Raw genomic sequence first — 20,235 nt, 5'->3', positions numbered from 1 at the left:
AAAGATGACCGTTTTTCTTGCTGGTTTGGCACGCCATTAACACGACTATGTAATGTAGTAAGCGGCACGTTATAAATTGCTGCTGCTTGGCGAAGCGAGCGTGCTGAGCTATCTTGAATAGCCTGAATAGCGAATAGAATTCGACCTTCCCTATCTGGCGATTTTGAGCGTTTTTCTGAGCGTTTTGGTGGCATCGTGGGTGGTTGAAGATAGGTGATGACGCGTGGAGACGCGAATTTGGTGTGGTGTTCCGAATACTATTAGTGCCTTACACCGCCCCCCCCAACCCTTCCGGGTTGTGGGTGCGCCACCCATTTTTTGTCACCCACATATATTTTGTCATTTTTTGCTACTACCCTATTTTTGCTTCCCAATCCAACACCACTATTAAAATATGCCTAAATTCGACGAAGCTCGTATGGCCGAGGCCTGTTTAGCAGCATCTAGCGTTGTAAAGCCGAATATCGCGCGTTTAGCACGCGAATTCGGCGTGCCTAGGACAACGCTTGCCTATCGGATCTAAAAGCAAGCAAGGCCTAATACAGTGCCTAACACCGCTAGAAATACTCTCGAAGCCTACCAGGAAGAAGCATTAATTCGCTGGATTCAATATATGAGCGATCACTATATGCCTATCACTCCTAGGATACTAGAAGCGTGGGCGAATCGTGCATGCCAACGTATCGGGAAGCCGTCGGTTAGCAAGATGTAGGCGTATCGCTTTATTAATAGGCTTCCTAAACATCTTCAATTAGGGCCTACTAAGCAGTATACGAAGGAATCAAAGAGAATCCTAGCAGAAGACCCAGCAGCATTAGCGAATTGGTACGATCTACTAGCCCAAACGATCAAGAAGACTACACCACCACGCTTAGTCTATAACTTTGATGAATGCGGCTTTCAACCAGGCGAAGGAAGGTCTAGAAACGTTATATCTACTACTACTACTACTACTACTACTACTACTACTACTACTACTACTACTACTACTACTACTACTACTACTACTACTACTACTACTACTACTACTACTACTAGTAGTAGTAGTAGTAGTAGTAGTGGAAGGTAGTAGACCTTCCTCAGCCAGACCAAGGCGAAAATATTACGTCTATCGAGTGTATAGCTGCCGACGGGTGGCAGTTAGAACCCTGGTTTATCTTTAAAGGCAACGGTATCTTTATAGAATCTTGGTTTAATCAAACAGACGACCTACCACCAAGAACTACTATTACTACATCGCTAAACGGTTGGATAACCGATAGTATAGCAGTTCAATGGCTTCGATTCTTTATAGAATCAACATGCGACCGTACGAAATCAGGTGAAAAACGTATCCTAATATTCGACGGTCACGGTTCGCATCTTACATTCGAATTCCTACACCTTTGCGAAGAGAACAATATCCTACCTATAGGATTCCTACCACATACTACACATCTTTGCCAGCCGCTAGACGGTAAACCGTTTCTAAGCTATAAGCAACACTTCCGCTTAGCGAATAACGACTACGCGTTTTGGGGTGGAAGCCCTATCGGAAGATCAGATTTTCTTCGAATAATCGGTGATATTCGGAATAGAGCGTTTAGCCAGCGAATCATTCGTGAATCGTTTAAAGATCGAGGGATCTATCCAGTCGATAGTAAAAAGGTTATTAATAGCCTTCCTATCCAAGATTACCCAGATCTTACAGCGCCAGATCTACAACCGCTTTATACAACACCTTCACCACCACCTATATCTTCTTCTAGTATCGACCAATCGCCGCCTAGATCTATACAGGATCTAGAGAAGAATCAAAAGAAGATTACTAGATATCAACAAGAAGATCTTACACCTAGGCAGCAACGCAATCTTGACCGGTTATTTCATCATAACAAGATTGCTATAGAGAACCTAAATCTAGCGAACGATACTATTCGCAAGATTAGGGAAGCTCAACAACCACTACAGCGCCCAATCACCAAGCGCCAGGTTAAAACACCGCTTAGCAAAACAGGGGTACTCTCTATTAGAGATGCAAATCGTTCTATTGCTAAAAGAAATGAGAAGGAAACAGAGGCAGAGCGGAAGCGGGTGAGGAAGCAATGGAAGAAAGCGTATAGAAAATCACCACCACCAGATCCTACACAGAATCAAGATATAGCACTAGAAAGAGCGGAGGGAGCACACCAGGGAGGTGATATTTTCTTTATGGATACTACTGGGATGCATCAATAGATAGAGGAAATAGGAAAAATTATGCATCTGTGTGTGGTTATGCATCTGTGCGTGGCGCACCCACAACCCGGAAGGGTGGGGGGGGGGGGGGGGCGGTGTAAGGCACTAATAGGACGTTCCTTTACAATTGCTCTTCAGTAGAGCTTTGCTTGGTAATTCTGTTTCTATTAGAGCAATGCAGCTAGATACAATTTCCATCAGGAAGTTAATTATCGCCTTCTAAATAATGCAGGAATAGCAGTGGTCAGGAATAAGGTCGTATTTATTAAAATTCGTTGCGTTGCGAGGGCCTACTATGGGCAGCCGCCGTTGGTTTATATGAACGTTTCTAGAACTTCCTTTTTGAATGCAGTTTCAAACAAGTATAATTCGCAGCCTAGCCGAGTCTAACTTATGTAGGTAATTTCATTATCTTCATGGCGGTAGAGCTTGTGATAGTTTCTCTATGTATGTCAACCATGCACATGTGCAAGCCAATTTCGAATATTACTGTAAACCATGGGGCTCCTCAGCTTTATGCGTCCAGCCCAGTAGATGTTCCGCGCTAAATTCTTGGCAGTGGGGCCAATAAAGATAATCGAAGAGTGTACTGGTCACGCCGATTTCGAGAATGACTGTACGTTGAATATTTGCGAGGCAACCAATCATTAAAGTGGCATATAAACAACAAGGAAGACACAGAGCGTAACAATGGTATTCATATTTCCTAATCACATACTCCCTATCCGTGCACTTATCGTTAAATCATTTCAGAGTCTTATATCAGGCTATATCAAAGGTGGGCTAGCGTATTTCAGAATCAAGTTCAACGGAGAATTCAAGATAACCAAAAGGTGAAGCTAATTTTGAGCGGCCCTTGACACCCTTAATTTTGTGATTCTCGATGATCCCCACACTTCTCCCCCACCCTTCTCCAATACTTTTCTACGGGCATTCCTGTCATGAATTTAACTCGATTGCGATTCCTAAACACGGCAATCAATGCTGATGTTGAGACTGAAGCTCTGATTACCCCGAAGTTCTGGGCGAATAGAGGTACTTCTGTGAAGGCTCCGATCGATAAGGATTGGAGAGTTTTTGGTGATGCTACAGATTTCTCTACTGAGTCTGATGTTATAGTGACCTCAGGAGTCTGTAGGGACGATATCTCCATATCTGTATTGAAAAGTTCTCGCCACGAGTTTCATATTGGTATCATGGCAGACTAATGGTGTAGATGGCGATCCTCCGCTGGTCGGAAAGAAGACTTCAACACGGCATTGATGATGGGAACTTGATTTCTCCAATCACGAGCGCGAAAAAGCGTCAGTTGTACTCAGATCTCATAGGGTGATTCATGGCAATAGCGAGTGGCGCAATATGCCATGGGATGATCTCAATAGCCGTTTGATTGTCATTGATTTGGAAGACATGAAATGGTTGAAATGTCCTCGAGCCATCGAACCAGTGACTGGAAATGCAAGGCATACCCGTCGCGCAAAGACAGGAAAAATCAGGCCAATATCTCCGCGCAGCTCAATTGCTGCCTATATATTATTAGATCTACAGCCTATTTCCATTTCCAGTTACATTTCCAATTCGCATGAAAATGAAAATGAAGCATATCCAGTCCAAGATCTCATGAAAAGAGACCAAGAAATCGCCATGTTATCCTGCGAAGATAGTTCACATATTCCAACATAGCTGCTCTGGAGAAACATGCTGTCAACACCTCATTCTCTGCCAAACTCTTCCGAAAGCCTTTCATTCGATTCTGTGGCGAGTTTCAGATATCTGTAGGTCACTGGCTTTTCCTCGACCATGTGTGCAACTGAAAAAAGATTATTGACCTTATCACGGATAGCCAGTGAGCATGAATAGTGTTGCTGGAGACTGACGTCTCGTCTATTGAGGGAAAACTTGTTATTACTGGGTGAAGGTGCTCCCGCCAACCCATTGGCGACGAAGCGTCGGAGGATTCGGACTCGTCCTTGTCCTGGCTACCTGAGGATACCTTTGATTCGTTGTCGCTGTATTCGACTGGGTATTTACGCTGATAGTCGTTCCCTCTTTAGCGCTGCTTTTTATCGGCCTGTCTGGCGGAGTCCCAATGAAGGCGATTGAACCGGTCACCTCGGCCGGCACGGTCGACTTGACGGTTATCGCGACGGCTGTCGCGGTGATCATCTCGTCGATCTGTGCGGGCGGGGCGGCGATCATGCTCCGGTCGACCGGGGGGGGCGGCGCACACTTATCGTTGGTACGCGCCTGGCGTCTATTGGCATCAGTCTCGCGAAGGATCGGCGACTTAGTCCTTGGGTCGCGTTTCTTGTCGGTTGCATTAATGGGTCTTTCTATGCTAGTACAGTACGCTAGGTGGAGGCCACTGGACCCAGAACATAAACGCTAGTCCTAAGCCGAAGCTTTGAATCAGGCAATGGTAACAAGATATGGGAATGTGGGAAGCAGTAAAGCTGAAGTTCATTCGTATGAGCGATTTAATGATGATCTAGCTGCCTCATAGCGTTATAACATGTCAACAGGTAATGAAGTAATTGAACAACAATAAGGATATATTAGCAATAAAACATGTGTTCAATGAGTCGAAGAGAATGATCTCCGCAATTCCGCAATTTGCTTCGACGTACAGGGATAAGTCCCAGGAATCCTAGGCGCTTCGGGTGGACTACAAAGGATCTTGGTATTCCTGATGTCGGCTGGTAGCAAAAAGCCTCCTTTGATCCGGAAGCCATCGACTTTTAGTGGTGCACCGCGATGATCGTCCTTTAGCAGCTGTCGGGAGTAAAGAGGTGACTCAAAGTTCTGAAAACAAACCGCCAGGCAGGTTCGGTCTTGAATTTTTCCCAGACATAAAGCTGAGCCTGAAAGGCCCTCGAGGGGGTCTTGATCCGTTTCGGTCCGCCAAAGTATCGAGACATTCTGCGATAAAACTTCTCGGTCCCACAAATACTGAGAGCCCTCTGCGAGCGCTACTTGCGCTTTTCTTAATAGCCCGCTTCCTGATCGCATGAGAATATTACCTGTCGTAATATTGAAGCCTGTTACAAAGGCTCGCTGTCCATCAAGAAGATCTTTATAACTACCCCAGCCTACTACACAGGGTGTTCCATCCGGTGATATCACTTCTGGTAGCTTTGCGGAATGCGAGATCAATGACAAATCATGCGTAAACCCAATAGGGTATCGGAGAGGCCTTTCTGCAATTCGGTCGTAGGTGTACGTAATAGTCCCGATCTTTTTCCAAAGACTTGTTAGAAAGACCGTACCGAAAGAAAAATACAGGCATACCTCTTCTGATCCACCGGCGAGAAAAACTTGCTTGCCAAGAGGCGAGTTGCCTATTGGCTGGCGCCAAGCGGATCCAATTGCTGGTAAAGACAATCCTCTTTGGATAGGTGAATATCGCGCCAACTTTTGCTTGAAAAGATAATATAAGTCGGCAATTCGGCGGAGAGCAGATGTACGGATTCCACGAAGGCCGACAAATGCATGCGTCGGCACCGTTATCGCCTCTTGGCCCTCTGGAAAACGGAGCTTCAGCCCTAGCGCAGTATATGCCTCCACACAGTCCGGTTTAGCAGCAATTGCTGCGCCTCTTGCAATAGCTTTCTGTGTCGGGCTGTCCTCAAGTATGTCATATCTGAGTCTTAGGGCACCAAATGTATCTGCCAGTCCATCATGCAGCCAAGATTCCTCGACATCAGTGCGGCTCTTGAAAAGAATCACAATATAACCACTTATAAAAACTCTTGCACCGATCGATGTCGGGAACATCTCTCGTAACCGTTGAAGATGGCCCCGAGAAAAAAACTTCCGTGGTGTTAGTGTGCCAATAATAGGGTCCGGTTGTAACTTCGGCCATTTCGTCGTGGTCTGTTCTATCAATCCACCTGGTGCCAGGTGGATCTCAAGATCGCCGGCATGGGTGCTGATGGACTCGGCTGTATCAGGGTCTGGTGATATCACCCAGATCCACTTGTCTTTACTCTCTTCTGCGAGGTATACTGTGGGAAGACAGCTCAGAGACGGGTGGTAAGTCCGTAGTAATTCTTTGTTGGAGCTGGTCACTTTGGGTTCAATCAAGGCACGCTTCGCTGCAACTGATGCATCGCCCCACTCGACGGAGTCCGTGGCTGGCAAAGAGTTAGCTCTGGATCATCTTCTCCACTCCCAAAATTCGAATACATACTGCGCACAAGGTGCATGTGTCGTAGCTCTTCCACTGAGCCCACTGGTTGAACAGCACCATGTTCTTTGTTGACGCAGTCGTCCGGAAGAATAGGATATGCAAATATGGAATCATCCTCCCAAGACACACGTCGCTTCTTGGATACCGGAGACTGAAATTCAGGCGAAAGCGGCCTTGTTGAAGAAGGCATCACGACGGGTGTAGATGTATTGATTCTGATGCGATGCTTGGGGGCTGTATGGACATTGGGATGTGGATCAGGAAAGAAGCGGGCGGTGGGGCCGACCGGTACGATGGTTAGTTAACCTGAATGACAGGACGCAGGTAAGCCGAACTGACCCAAGGATCCAGGGGACGACTAAACCCAGAATCGTCAGGCTCATCCACCCGGACCGCTCGGCTCCCGTTTTCCACGATGCCGACTTGACGTGCCTAGCATTCTTAATTCGGGATGGAAGTTGCTTTGAGATGAAGGTTGATTTAGAAAGGCGCGCCCGAACGTCCCGACCCCACTGGGCCGCGCTATCGCTTTCCACTCCTCCGCCAATAACTTACCTTCCATCCCCGACCAGCTCCTGAATCTGAGAAGCTCATTCAAGGCGACGAAAAGCTCATCTCGAAGGTCTTCTTCTAAAAGTCCAACGTCGAAGACCCCCTGTGATGTGTAGGAGCGGCCTCACGTGATACCAACGTGATTAACCCTCTCTTTTAGTTATTCAGGATTAGCTCGATCTCAGAATAAATCAAGAGGTATGATCCCATCACACATCAGGGTTGTTCCGTAACGCAGATACTGCAGACCAAGCCGTATCTCCAATCATGTCCATTACTTCCAGACCAAGGCAACATATAGCACCCTGAATTGATTAGCCAATATTTACTTTGATTTAGCTTAGTGCAAGGGCACATAATTCTTGAAGCTATTGATCGCAGCGATATCAGGCACCAGGAAGTTAACTTAGTCTGAAATCTGGAGATAGCCCCGGGAATGGAGGGTGCCACAATTTTCGAAAAAGAAATCCAGAAAGAAAGGAATTCTCACCCCTATTACCTTGACATCATACTTTGATCGTGCTGGCCTGGAACATCTTTTTAGACTTTTTTAAGATGGAGGTGTTGGCGTTGATCGGGGGGCAGTCGGCTTGACCCTGAGAAGCTGACTGAGGGGTCGGAAATCGCCTCTGTATCGATACCGGCTTCTCTTGAAGGATTTGTGATCTATCGCACCGCTAGCAGAGCCTAGTGGAAGCGAAAACGCGGTCAGGATGTGTCAGACACAACAGGATTAGATGCGGAGAGCTGTGCCTACAGTTATAAGTGATGAGCTTGCTCGGGTATACAAGCTCTTGCTCTCTGATTGGTGCCGAAGCGACGCCGAAGCTCTTTGGTGTATCATCAGAATGCGGCCCGAGGAGGTATGCCGCGTTTCGGAAGCTGTTTTTCCTGGTATAATCAGATTGATATACGGTATCTAGCAGCAGTAGTTAATGACAACAACAATCAACTATTTCTGGAAGCAGGAAGGTGTTCGAAAAGCATCAGTTTTGCGGACAGAGATTTCAACGTACAGAGAGAGGTTGATATCAAAAGGAGATCCGTGTGATATATCGGATATTGATTCAGCCTACTCTGATTCGTCAGCTTTATCAGGTTTATATTCAGATTCGGATTTAACGTCGGTCGTATCAGAATCGGCAGCGTTATTTGATTATATTATGTCTTCGCGTTCTCTATTGGAAAACTTCAAAAACAAGAAAACAGGATTGCTTGCCGACAGCAAGATGACGAACAATGATGCTGCAGAAGAAGCTTCGGCCGTCGCTGTGCCTAGTGCATAGGAAGCTCGGGCATTCGAAGGATATCGGGAGCCGGTAGCGGCCTCCGAGACTTCAGATGAAAGATCTCATCGGATTGATGAAGCTATTCGGGAGGTTCCTCAGCCCGAACAGCCTCGGCATACCGTTTCGCATCCAGGGTCTATGCCGCCTCCGCAGCCCTATCCTTATCCTCCGCCTGATGGTGCGTATCTAACACAGCCATATTATCCCTTATATCCTCCTCCATTTAGGTATCCTCAGTACGCTAGTTATCCGCCAAGGCATCTAATGCTAATACCCCGCACTTAGGGTGCACCGTTCTTCGATGGAAAGGATATATCGGACTTTCTTAGAACGTTCGAAAGTGTGTGCCGGCGATCGGGGATTCGCTCTAGTGAAGAGATGATTAGCGAGTTCCCTGATTACTGTGACAAGATTGTGCGCAGATAGGTAACTGCCAATACGTTATGGAAAAAGAGCGATTGGGAAGCATTCAAGAAGGATATTAAATATAGATATCAGCAGCAGGATAGTGAGCGGACCCTGTTCACTAGAACGTCGTTTATAGAGCTTGTTGAGGTGAAGCGCACGATGGAAGATGATCTTGATGACTACATGTCGACCTTCCAGTCTATATCCGATTACCAACTTTCCGAAGGCGCTCTGTCGGAACATCAGAGATGTGAATGGTTTATGCGTGGCTTGCTATACAAGATGATGAAGAAGCTCTGTGAGGATAAAGGTGTCAATTTGGAATGGCCTTTAAAGAGCAAGAAAACGCTTACTCTTGACTGGCTATTAGAGCTTGTTGATAAGGAAAAGGAGAAGAAAAAGAGCGTTAAGAGAACGATGCAAATTGCTCTTGACAGTGAAAGCTCTGTTAAGGAAGCTTCTAAATCTGATCTTGATAAGCGGCAGCAGGTATCCCCGCAGCCGGATGTTAGATCTGATGATAGCGCTGGCAAAAGAAAGGGGGATGAAGAAGGTCATGAGCGAATCAACACACAGCTGAGGGAGCTTAGCCTTACTGTTCAGACCCTAGCAGCACGAACAGACGCTAGGAACGATCCAGGGTTTGTTCCTCGGGATAGCTTCAGGCCTAGAAGAGAAGGCGCTACAAGCTGCTTCTTTTATGATAGGCCTTATTTTCAGCGTGTTGGGGAGTGCCCTGTGTTGACAGAATATGTTAACAAAGGGATGGTGCATTATGCTGATACTGGAAAGATGGTGCTTGGTACTGCGGACTAGGAAGGCCCTCTATTGCGCATAATTCCTGGAACGCTTAATGGGGATCTTGTTGACCGTTAGTTCAAAGCTTGGAAGGATGGTAAGATAGGATATACTGCTCCTGTTAACTTCATGACTCGCAGAGATAAAGAAGAAGGTGCTGCTAACCAGCAGTATGATAAGCGGGGTGTGCAAGTAGGGTCAAATTTGCTGCGTATCGGAGCGGCTCCTGAAAGGAATGAGGCAATTGATGATACTGACGATGACAGCGAGGACCCTATATTTATCACGGTAAGCGGAAGGCAGCATGTGCCGTCAGCAGCTGCTCAGATAGAGAATTATATGGAGACACGAAAGCGACGCAGAGAGAGAGATATCGCTTCGACTCCCTATCGTGATAATGGAAGGTATCAGTCCCGTGTGGAAGAGATCGAAGATGATGTGATGATGGAACGCCCTCCAGAATCGCAGGTGGTTCTGGAAAGCCCTAGATCCTCACCGTCTCAAACACAGCGGCAGGAAACGCCTTAGGAAGCAAGCGCTAGAACGATAGAGGCTAGGAAGCATCAGCACCCCTTCTTACCATTGAACGCTGACCTAGAGGATAATATCAAGGACCGCTTTTTGCAGATGGAAATTCCTGTTAAACTGCATGAGATGGCAAGTATTTCACCGCGATTCCGAAATAACCTGTTTCGTGCTACTAAGGATTCGCCGGCGAATTCAGCTCTATTGCAAAAGAAGGATATAATGTAGGTTTCATCTAATCTGGGACGTTTGATGATTAATGATGTTAGAAAATCAGAGCTAGTGATTCCTGTGGAAGATCCTGAATGGTCTGATGTGTATTCATTAGACCTCCTGACAACTCAGGTGGTGATTGGTGAGGTTGTTTGCAAAGCCACTATTGATACCGGATCGGGTGTTGATATTATCGGACTCAATGAGGCGCGGAGATTGGGATACCCTATCAGGAAGGAACCTAAGATTAGTGTTATTCCTGTCTCCGGCGAAGAGGTTCGGTGTATTAGTTATATGCAGAACTTACCGGTTTCTATTGGAGATATCACGATTCGCATCAATGTTTTCGTGATTCAGAATAGCAGCCCAGGATTACTATTAGGAAGGCTATTTGCGCAAGCAGCGATGATGTAGATAACAGAGAAACCAGATCGCACTGTGTCATGCACGATTTATAACAGGGATCGATCTAGGAAGCTCACGTTTAGGGTCTTCGAAAATGATAGGGGTAGGGCAGCACGGTCCGCAGATGTCTGGCCGAACCCTAATCAAAAGGAGTTAAACGAGTAGGCAAATATGCTTCCGTCGAGAGCATGTTTGCCAGGTCTTCAATATCGATAGGGATAGGAGATGATGAAGGTTTGCTAGCTGAGTCTTAGAAAGAAATCAAGATACCAGGAACCGAACTGGATTCGTCTGAAGTTAGGGTGACGATCAAAGAAGGAGAAACGTTGAAAGAAGCCCGCTTACCAAATAACCTTATTCGGCCGAAATATCTTCTTTCATTAGGCCTGCCATCTTACACGCTGTATAAAAGAAAGGCTGATAAGATTCAACCAATCAACGCCCAGGAATCTGATGGATCTATGCCGGCAGGGCATTCAGGATGGGAAGAAGCTTGCATGCGGAAATATCATACTCGATTTAGGGCTCCGGATATACGAACCCCTTTTGACAGATATTTATTCCCCCGTATTGCTAACTTCGCAAGAGAAGCTAAGCTAACACCTGACCGTGAAGAGAAGCTGATATTAGGCAAAAATCTGCTACCTAAAGAAAAGGAATTACTGCGTGAGATGCTCATTATAAGAGAAGGATTTCTTGCTTAGGATTAGCATGATATGAGCCAGGTTCGGCCTGAGGTTTTTGATCCACAGCGAATCCGCACTGTAAAGCATGAAGCTTGGCAGCATCCTGGTTTCTAGATCCCTCTTGCCCTAAGGTCAAATGTTGAGGGTATGCTTCAGGATCGTATCAGAAAAGGGGTGTTTGAGCGCTGCCATAGCTCATACCGGAACCCTTGGTTTCTTGTTAAGAAGAAGGTTGCAGGGACGTATCGCATTGTGACAGCAGCAATGAAGCTTAATTTAGTGACGATTCGTGATGCTAATATTCCGCCGGGTGCTGACGAGTTTGTCGAGGAGTTCTCAGGAATGCCGGTGATGTCATTAGTGGATCTGTTCTCGGGATATGATCAGCTTCCTCTGGATGAAAGAGACCGTGATATGACAGCGATTCAAACCCCTATTAGCCTCCTTAGGCAGACGACTATCCTGCAAGGCGCTACCAACTCTATTGCACAAATTCAAAGGGTCCTAGAATGGATACTGCAGTCAATATATGGCAAGAAGGTGCGAGGCTATTTGGATGACTTACCAATCAAAGGACCTAAGACGATATATAATGGGGAGTTCTCCTTTCCGGGTGTTCGACGCTTCGTACTAGAGCACATTCAAAACCTTGATCACACACTCTACTTACTAGAGCTTGCCGGCATGGTGATCTCTGCTGAGAAATCCTAATTTGCTATGTCTAGCGTTGCCGTTGTAGGATGGGTTTGTGATGCTGATGGCCGCCGCCCGGATAAAACGAAGGTTGCGAAGCTAGTAAACTGGCCTATGCCTACCACTGTGGAAGAACTGCGATCATTCGTTGGCTTGGCAGTCTATTTCAGGATTCTGATAGAGAAATTCGGGATCCTTATGGCACCGCTATATCAAGCCTTAAAGACCAAGGGTCATTTCGAATGGAAGGATGAACAGCAGGATGTATTTGATGAAGTTAAGCTTCGCTTATCGCAGTTTCCCTGTGTGCTGCCGATAGACTACTTATATGAACCGTTGGTTATTATAGTAGCCGTTGATGCTTCCAAGAAAGGATAGGGAGCAATCCTGATGCAGTCCCGAGACAATATTCGAAAACCCGCGCGCTATGAATCTGGAGTCTGGTCGCAATCGGAAGCCGAGTATGATGCCGGCAAGAGAGAATGTCGAGCTGTGTTGAAAGCCCTAAAGAAGTTCCGACACTGGTTATATAGCGTTCACTTTATCTTGGAGATTGATACGGAAACCCTAGTTGCATAGCTAAACCGGTCAGCTACTGATCTTCCTAGTGCACTAGTGACAAGCTGGATAGCATGGATTCGCTTATTTGATTTTGATGTTAAACATATACCTAGCAAGAAGCATAGTGCTGCTGATGGGCTATCACGAAGGCCTGCAACAGAACAAGAGCTGATAGATCAAGCTAAGGAAGCTGACATTGATGAATTCATTGCGGAAGAGGTATCGTATCTTCGTGTGCCCGTTTGGGTGCTGCCGGAAGGTCGGATATTATCAGAATCATATTCCGATGACTCCGAGATGATTACTAGATATCTATCCAGCCTTCGGAGGCCTGAGGCTATGCCACGCAGTCAGTTCTACACCTTCAAAAAGAAAGCACTTCAATTTGCTGTTCAAGGGGAGTATCTCTTTTACCGAGGTCGTGGTGTGAATCTGCCTCTTCGACGGGTCCTGGATACTGAGGAGGATCGTCAGCGTGTTCTAAAAGGAGCACACGATGAGATAGGACATCGAGAAAGGGAAGCTACTTACCATCTTCTAAAGCTGCGCTACTGGTGGGAAGGAATGTATACAAATACTGCAGAATTTGTGCGGTCATACATCCCTTGCTAACGCCGAAATCTAAATAGGGAGTATGAACCAATGGTCCCGACACGCGTGCTCAGAATCTGGGATAAGCTCTTTCTGGATACAACTTCTATGCCGATAGAAGATGGAAGGAAGGCTGTTATTCAAGCTCGTGAAGCAGCAAGTGGATAGGTCGAAGCTCGCGCTGTTCAATCAAAATCTAGTCAAGCAGTATGCTAATTTCTTTAGGAAGAGATCATATGCAGATATGGCTGCCCGCTTCAAATTGTGATGGATGGCGGACCAGAGATGCGCTCTGAAACTAAGGCATTCCTATTAGAAAGAGGAATATCTTATGTTAACATTTCCGCTTACCATCCTGAATCAAATGGGCCCGTTGAACGCTCAATGCGTACCTTAAAAGATGCCCTTTCAAAGATGACAGATGGGTACTTAACGGACCAGAGGTGGACTGGTAAATTGCATGCAGCTCTATTCGCGGATAGGATCACAGTGAATGCGACAACTGGGATATCACCCTTCTATTTCCTCTTTGGAAATGAAGCCATCCTGCCGATAGAACATGATATTCAATCATGGGATGTTCTTCCGTGGGATACAGTGTCAACGAGAGAAGATTTGATTGCGACAAGAGCTCGTCAATTGCTTCTAAAGCAATCGGAGATCCAAGAAGGCCTGCAGCGGCTAGAACGTCTTCGAGAAAGCAACAAGGAAGCTTATGATGAACGACATGTGCTTCGGAATACGCCGCTGGAGATGAATGAACTTGTGCTGTTGCATAATTCGATTACCCAGAACGATCTGCGTGCCGATACTAGACTCCGATATCGATGGTCAGGACCTTATCGAATTGCTGCCGTTAAAGGAAATGGAGCATATGCGTTGAAAGAGCTTGATAGGACACTTATCTATCACGCTTTCTCACAGCCATCGGATGGAATTCGACGCCCTGATGCAGTGAACGGAAATAGGTTGAAGAGGTTCTGGCCTCGATCAGATCTTCTCCTGCTAAATGATGAGCGTCCTGTAATAGCGTCGATCGAATGATAGAGTGCGATATTTTTTGGTTTGTTTTTCTTTTTTTTCTTTCTTTTTTTCTTTCTTTTTTCTTTCTTTTTTCTTTCTTTTTTCTTTCTTTTGTTGCGACCAGGGACGGTCTTAATGGAAGGGGGGAAGGGTCACCTATTGCGAGCTTCGCACTTTCGAGGAAGCTATTTTTGGAAGCCCCTTTGATTCCTTTGTTTCCTAAGTTTTTCGGCTGAAAAAACCTCGCCGCTTTGTTTTTATTTTAGCATTTGAATTCTTCCGCGAGATATGTATTGGTTGTGAAAAGGGAGATAAAAAAGGGGAAGAGATGTTCGATAAGGCCACTTACAACAAGTGCTCAGAAAGTTTTGAAGATAGCTGCGAATGATTATCAGCTAGTGGTTAAAACTAGCTCTCAGGATCTAGAGATAGTTTTGAATGGTCAGCGATTCAACACGCTGGAAGAGGTGAAGAAGGAGATCGAGAAATACCCTGAGGAAGCGCAATATAACATGCAGGTGGAAGTGAAGACCTGGCTTCGTCGCAACGCTCTGCTAGGTGCGATGATGATCACTGACTGGCTTGATTATGCTGTCAGGAGGCGAATGTGGCAAAAGGTGATAACAGAGAAGGAGTTTGATGCGGAATGGGAAGAAGAAAGGAAGGACAGCAAAGCTTGCAAGAAGAGCCTCTCTTACATCTTGCGCATAAAAGAGCGAGCAGTGGAAACCTGGGGCGAGGAGAACGCTCTGACCCTCTTTCGGTCGGTGATAACTGTGTCTATTGCTGAAAGGATCAACCAGCTGTGCTCAAAACAGGTTTCCTATCAGCAAATGCAGTTAGCGGTGAATAATGAGCTTTTGAACCGCCTGAAAAGGATAGGCAGAGGGCATAGGAGGGTATGTAGTGGGGAAGTGGCATACAGGCATGAACTAGCGGTGTGACGGAAGATATGATATATCAGGCCTACCCCGCTGTATCTAGCAATTCAGACACCCATCTTCTCTTCAACTATCCCTAGGTGTTCTCTCTTTCTCTTCCCTAGCCCCTAGAGGCGGGCCTGGTCGCAGACAGTGACCGTCTCTCACACCAGTTCAGTATATACCGCCAGGTAATTACTGTTACACGCTGCTAACTGGTGTAGTAGGGAAATGGCAGACGAGGGGTGATCTCTGATTGGAGGATATACTTCTCAGTACACACTATGATCTACGAGACTGGAGCACCGTTGTTATGGCGTTGTATGGACTGGAGATCCCTCAAGTAATGCTCGCGCAACATCAATCTGGAAACACGCTACCCGTGGGTCGGATCTGGCGAGAGATTCGCTTCCCACGGCTCGGTTCCGGCGAGGCCCCCACACACGTAGTGTATGTACACTATGGTGCTTCGCTAATGTTCTGCTCTTTCAATCCAGTAGTATGTGCTCATCAGAGACCGGTATGGTCGAGTGTCCCTACCAGTCCCCCCGTATTAGTCCCGGTTTTCGGCCAGAACTGGGGTGGTGAAGAAGACTGTCCCCAAAGGAGTCAGCTGACCACGTCATGTGATCGCGCGTTCTGGAGTCGCGCTCGCCTCCGCATTCGGACCGACTCCTGGATGTCCTGATAAGGGACCGAGCAGACGCGACACAGATAGCTTCACTCGATTTCAGCCGAGGATACCTATCAGCCGGGAATGTTTCATCTCTTCTGTGATTAAGCAACATTGACGTCCAATGGAATGTCCGTAATACGTTGAAGAACCGCACATGTAGACGAAGCTCAGCAGACTGCCGCCCGAGAGGCTCAACGCCTCGCCGCTGAGGAGACGCTGAGGCTTATCCAGACTGGAATGACCGCGGAAAGGTTTGATAATATGACCATCACCGCTGAAGCCACAGAAGCTGTTACTGAGGCTGTTACCACCGACGACACTGGGCATGTCGTTGCTGATGAAGCTGTTGCTGTCATTGCCGCTGTCGATGACATCTCCGAGACTTACACGGCTAGCCGGGTCGAGGAGATTATCAACGATGCAGTAGCTGACGCTACAGCGGCTATCGATGATGTGGACGATGCGACCATCGAACCGAACAGCCCGCAGACCTGTTGCCTTTACAAGCACAGATCACGCCTACAACTATTGGAAGAGACCCAAATAGTCATAGCCGACCAATATGAATCAGGTATATGCCGAAGCAGGAATTGCTACAGGAACGATTTCACTTTAGATTTGGCCGACCGACGTTACTCTGAAAAAGGCGCCCATGGTCATAAAAGATACCACAGGTGATACCGTCCGTACCCCACCACGAACAGATTGTGGGGCCGACTACCCGCGTGATTGTGATTATACTTAAATACATAAGCTTTGTGAAAAAAGGATTATTTTTTTAAATTTGCCGAGTTCGCATCTTTTCCAATGTAGTACAGCACATCATGCACTACTGACTTGTTAAAATAGATGATGAAATTTGCGCCACCGTCGGCGAAGTCAAAGCTCGAGGCAGCCACAACAACAAACGACCTCAATCTGGCAGCCAACGATCCAACACTGCAGAGCAATCCATTTCAAACTAGTGATAGCTTTACAAATATATTAGTAAAGACACAAGCCTGACCTACAATATGACTCAGGCCGTTCAGATTCAGAGTTCACATAACCTATATTCCAGTCATGCCGTCGCCGGCGCAACACCTTCAGGCTTCTACAATAGAACAAGTCTTTTAAGCGATACGAGAAATCCTATTGCCTTTGCCGAGCTGGAAGTTGAAGACTTGGAGATTCTCGATGCCGAGAATTATGGCCATACCCCTTCGTTACCGGCGTCGACATATGACGAGATTCTCCGGTCAGTCAAGGAAATCTGTACACTCAAAACATATCGAAGAGCATCAATATCTCTCCATTCCCAGCACCATCTGTTTTTCATACTTTTATCCAGCTTTATTTTGAATATTTTGAAAAATTGTTCCCGATCGTCCACTTGCCAAGTTTCCACCCCACAAAATGTCGCTGGATCGAATTACTTGCCTTAGCAACTATTGGCTGCCGATACTCCAAGTCGGTTGGTGCGAGGCGATGTGTACACCCACTGTCCGAGGTTTTTCGGCTTGCAGTCTTTCATATGGTATGCGGTGAACAGACTATGAACATGCGACAGCATTTTGTACTGATGGTAAATAGATTGAGCTCGACCGATTGAGCGTGCGCTCGGTGTGGCTTACCCGAGTTATGGTACTGGATGTGATCGGAACAGTCTATAGTGGGGATAAGCGTCTACTGGATCTCGGGCTTACTATTGTAGGCGCAGTCGTGACGCAATGTCGACAGAATGGCTATCTAAAACACACCTCGCCTGAGCTCAACATTCACGATATCAAGAGTCGAGGTGACCTGGAACGCGTGTGGGAGCTCTGGTGTCGTGAAGAGTCGTGTCGGAGACTGGTATACGGAATCTGGGTCTGTATACTACTTGGCCCTATCATTCGACCATGATACTGACGTAGTGCAGATTCTTCAGTGCCAGTTAGCTCTGAACTTTGACGTTGGGTCAAATATGCGGATGAACGAGCTTCTAAAGCCTTTACCCTGCGATGAGGAGCTCTGGGAGGCGTCTAATGCGGAAATATGGCTGTCTCGGTTCCAAAACCACGCTATGGCCTACGATCCCCCAGCCTCTGCAGTGCCCTAGCAACAGTTGTACAAATGCAATCCGTTCCTATAGAGGTAGGGGGATTTGGACGCCTCGCAATGGTACATGCAATTTACCAAACGACATTCGACCTACGCTCCTTCGTGACCAATCCCCTCATACTTGACCTTACGGGACCATCATTGAATGGGGGCCTTACTATGCGAACCTGGCAATCGCGCGTCTTTACATGCTTAGAATTCCTTGCTCCGCTCGGATCAGTCAGAGTGCACGAACTCGCCTTGCTTCACTATAATACCAGCTGGCTACTCCAGTCGAACTTCACGACGACCATCCATCATGTCAAGCTGCTTACCCTTGCTCCAATCGGAGATATTTTTTTCTTCGTCTCTCCTCGCTCCGATCCAACTGATTTGGCCCGGGTTCGGGAAAATCTCATCGATTGGGTCTCCCATGACGGAGGACAAGACTCTAGGCGGGCCGTGCTAAGCGCGTCTATTATATTCACTATTACCCGCCTTCGGCCCAGTCAATCCTTCCATGAATCCATCCCATTCCTTATGGCAACGCTGACTATCTGGATCTATAATCACCTTACGGTCCCACTTCTAAAAGCAGCGTATGAGGCGTCAGATGAGCGAGAGCGGACACTGCGGGGTGCAGCGATAACGCTCAGACTGGACCAAGCAGTGACGGCTGAGGGGAGCAGGACTTGGATTGAGAGCGAGGCCGGAACCGTTCGGGGTTACCTTGCTGATGTTGGGAGCCTCCACGATCACAGTGCCGGAAAACGATTGTTGATTACAGGGTGCCAAGTTCTGTCATCCATGCAGTCATGGGGGCCTAGTAGGGGCTTTGCAAAACAATTGAAAACGCTCCTTGATATACACTATCGTTGAATAATAAGGGTATGCAGGGAAGGTAGCACAACGACATATCAGCGAGTGATATTGTTAAGATATAACTACTTGTACAGGGTAGAAAGCCTGTCGACTAGGTAGGAATATAGACGTCAAGCAAGGAAGGCAAAATACTGTTTCTTGCTATCTTACATCTCTTCATGATCCTCACTTTATGTACAGGCTTCGACACCTTTCCACATGACCAAGCAGAGACGACGGATCACATTATAATATGCTGTCTGACGTGGCCCCATGGGATAGGATTAAGCGAAGGCTGCAAGATAGAGGGGTTCACGAATCCCTGATGGAAGGGCACCGAACCCACAGGGCCTTGTAGGCCACATACCCATGATGGGGAGAAGTGGGGTTGTCATCACGAAACCTGACCGAAAAGGTGTCTAATCGGCACCTAAGGGCACCTAAGGCATTGGGTTGGGAATAACCTCATGTTACAGTATCATATGACAAAAGGTTAGGAGAGGTATTCTGAATAACACCGTTGGTATTCGTGAATAACAGCGTACGCTAGTCGGTTTTCTGCCTAGCTCCGGCGCTCTTAACTACATATAGTTGGAGAATCACGCTATTATTCAACGTGGAATAGTTATAGGTAAATAATAAATGCTCTGATATAGGTCTATTTATAGTGTTAGGGAAAACACTATCGTGCGTAGACATCGCCAAAGCCCACACGGGCGCGAGCCCAACCCAACCCAACCCGCAAATTGGGTTGGGCTTTGGGCCCATGGACTTTTTATGGGCTCTAAAAAAAGGCAAGTATAGTATTTACACGTGAATGTATAATTGATGAAGTATGAGGTAGGTAATAATATTATATTTTTTCCAATCCTTTTTTTATTTCAATCTAATTTCTATATATTTTAAATCTTAGAATAAAATACGGTAATATGTAACGTAATATAACACTATAGATTACAGTGCTCGGTTATCTAGGTTTATGACTAGGTTTTATGTAAGGTTGGGCTTTTTTGGGTTGGGTTGGGTTGGGTTGGGTTGGGTTGGGCCCGGACCTCCGGCCCACAGTGGGCTTTGGCAATGTCTAATCATGTGCTAATATATCTGGGTCCTAGGCTGTCAATGTGCAAGCCCATTGACATTGTGGTCTTTTTGGCTCAACGTAGGAAGCACGTGCCTAGATGTGTTCCCTAACAAATAGCAGTTGACCTAAATATAACTAGAGATTCAGTTGTAGATTTATAGACGCAAATATCCTAGCATGGTATATATCATATTATATAGCCCTCAATAATCTTCAACTAACAGGTGTTACAGACGTACTAGCGTTGGCTGACAAGGACGAAGGGAAACCAATCAACTTGTTAAGATATGTAAGAAGTGACGTGACCTCCCAGGGCACAGCCCCACAGAGCCCGAGGACGGTAGTGACCACGTGACTACTATCATGTCCGGGACATAATAGTCAGAGCCGGGACATGATCAGTGTTACGGACCCACCCCTAGGGTGCTAAATATGGACACGCCTGAACCAATCGGTTCTGCAACAAGGCGGTGACAAGGCCTTGTC

General features: G+C 46.6%; 7 protein-coding genes across 7 annotated transcripts; 6 read left to right on the top strand and 1 right to left on the bottom strand.

Moving 5' to 3' along the window:
* Positions 1 to 4,122: 4,122 nt before the first annotated feature.
* Positions 4,123 to 6,596, bottom strand: N7462_008285 (uncharacterized protein; the record flags this gene model as incomplete). The annotated part of the gene is made up of 3 exons (XM_057080000.1): positions 4,123 to 4,464; positions 5,506 to 6,350; positions 6,407 to 6,596. 3 exons carry the CDS (start codon positions 6,594 to 6,596, stop codon positions 4,123 to 4,125), a joined length of 1,377 nt encoding a protein of 458 aa, XP_056930328.1.
* A 1,703-nt stretch (positions 6,597 to 8,299) lies between these two features.
* N7462_008284 (uncharacterized protein) lies at positions 8,300 to 9,981 on the top strand (the record flags this gene model as incomplete). The annotated part of the gene is made up of 4 exons (XM_057079999.1): positions 8,300 to 8,425; positions 8,533 to 8,587; positions 8,792 to 9,296; positions 9,594 to 9,981. The coding sequence occupies 4 exons, from the start codon at positions 8,300 to 8,302 to the stop codon at positions 9,979 to 9,981; spliced, it is 1,074 nt and encodes a 357-aa protein (XP_056930327.1).
* A 1,331-nt stretch (positions 9,982 to 11,312) lies between these two features.
* Positions 11,313 to 11,993, top strand: N7462_008283 (reverse transcriptase family protein; the record flags this gene model as incomplete). The annotated part of the gene is made up of 2 exons (XM_057079998.1): positions 11,313 to 11,360; positions 11,397 to 11,993. The coding sequence occupies 2 exons, from the start codon at positions 11,313 to 11,315 to the stop codon at positions 11,991 to 11,993; spliced, it is 645 nt and encodes a 214-aa protein (XP_056930326.1).
* A 372-nt stretch (positions 11,994 to 12,365) lies between these two features.
* On the top strand, positions 12,366 to 13,148 carry N7462_008282 (protein SEY1; the record flags this gene model as incomplete). Its single annotated transcript, XM_057079997.1, has 2 exons — positions 12,366 to 12,499; positions 12,650 to 13,148. The coding sequence occupies 2 exons, from the start codon at positions 12,366 to 12,368 to the stop codon at positions 13,146 to 13,148; spliced, it is 633 nt and encodes a 210-aa protein (XP_056930325.1).
* Positions 13,149 to 13,394: 246 nt separating this feature from the next.
* On the top strand, positions 13,395 to 14,171 carry N7462_008281 (uncharacterized protein; the record flags this gene model as incomplete). Its single annotated transcript, XM_057079996.1, has 2 exons — positions 13,395 to 13,552; positions 13,610 to 14,171. 2 exons carry the CDS (start codon positions 13,395 to 13,397, stop codon positions 14,169 to 14,171), a joined length of 720 nt encoding a protein of 239 aa, XP_056930324.1.
* A 491-nt stretch (positions 14,172 to 14,662) lies between these two features.
* Positions 14,663 to 14,993, top strand: N7462_008280 (uncharacterized protein; the record flags this gene model as incomplete). The annotated part of the gene is made up of 2 exons (XM_057079995.1): positions 14,663 to 14,913; positions 14,969 to 14,993. 2 exons carry the CDS (start codon positions 14,663 to 14,665, stop codon positions 14,991 to 14,993), a joined length of 276 nt encoding a protein of 91 aa, XP_056930323.1.
* A 423-nt stretch (positions 14,994 to 15,416) lies between these two features.
* Positions 15,417 to 17,826, top strand: N7462_008279 (uncharacterized protein; the record flags this gene model as incomplete). The annotated part of the gene is made up of 9 exons (XM_057079994.1): positions 15,417 to 15,520; positions 15,568 to 15,569; positions 15,907 to 16,317; positions 16,596 to 16,710; positions 16,807 to 16,983; positions 17,171 to 17,199; positions 17,252 to 17,262; positions 17,319 to 17,594; positions 17,647 to 17,826. The coding sequence occupies 9 exons, from the start codon at positions 15,417 to 15,419 to the stop codon at positions 17,824 to 17,826; spliced, it is 1,305 nt and encodes a 434-aa protein (XP_056930322.1).
* Positions 17,827 to 20,235: the final 2,409 nt, after the last annotated feature.

This window comes from Penicillium macrosclerotiorum, assembly GCF_028827735.1.
Source record: "Penicillium macrosclerotiorum strain IBT 26536 chromosome Unknown utg000008l_segment0_segment0, whole genome shotgun sequence".
Classification (NCBI taxonomy): Eukaryota; Fungi; Ascomycota; class Eurotiomycetes; order Eurotiales; family Aspergillaceae; genus Penicillium; species Penicillium macrosclerotiorum.
Note: the sequence above shows the minus strand (reverse complement) of the source record. Positions and strands in the feature narration are given on the sequence as shown.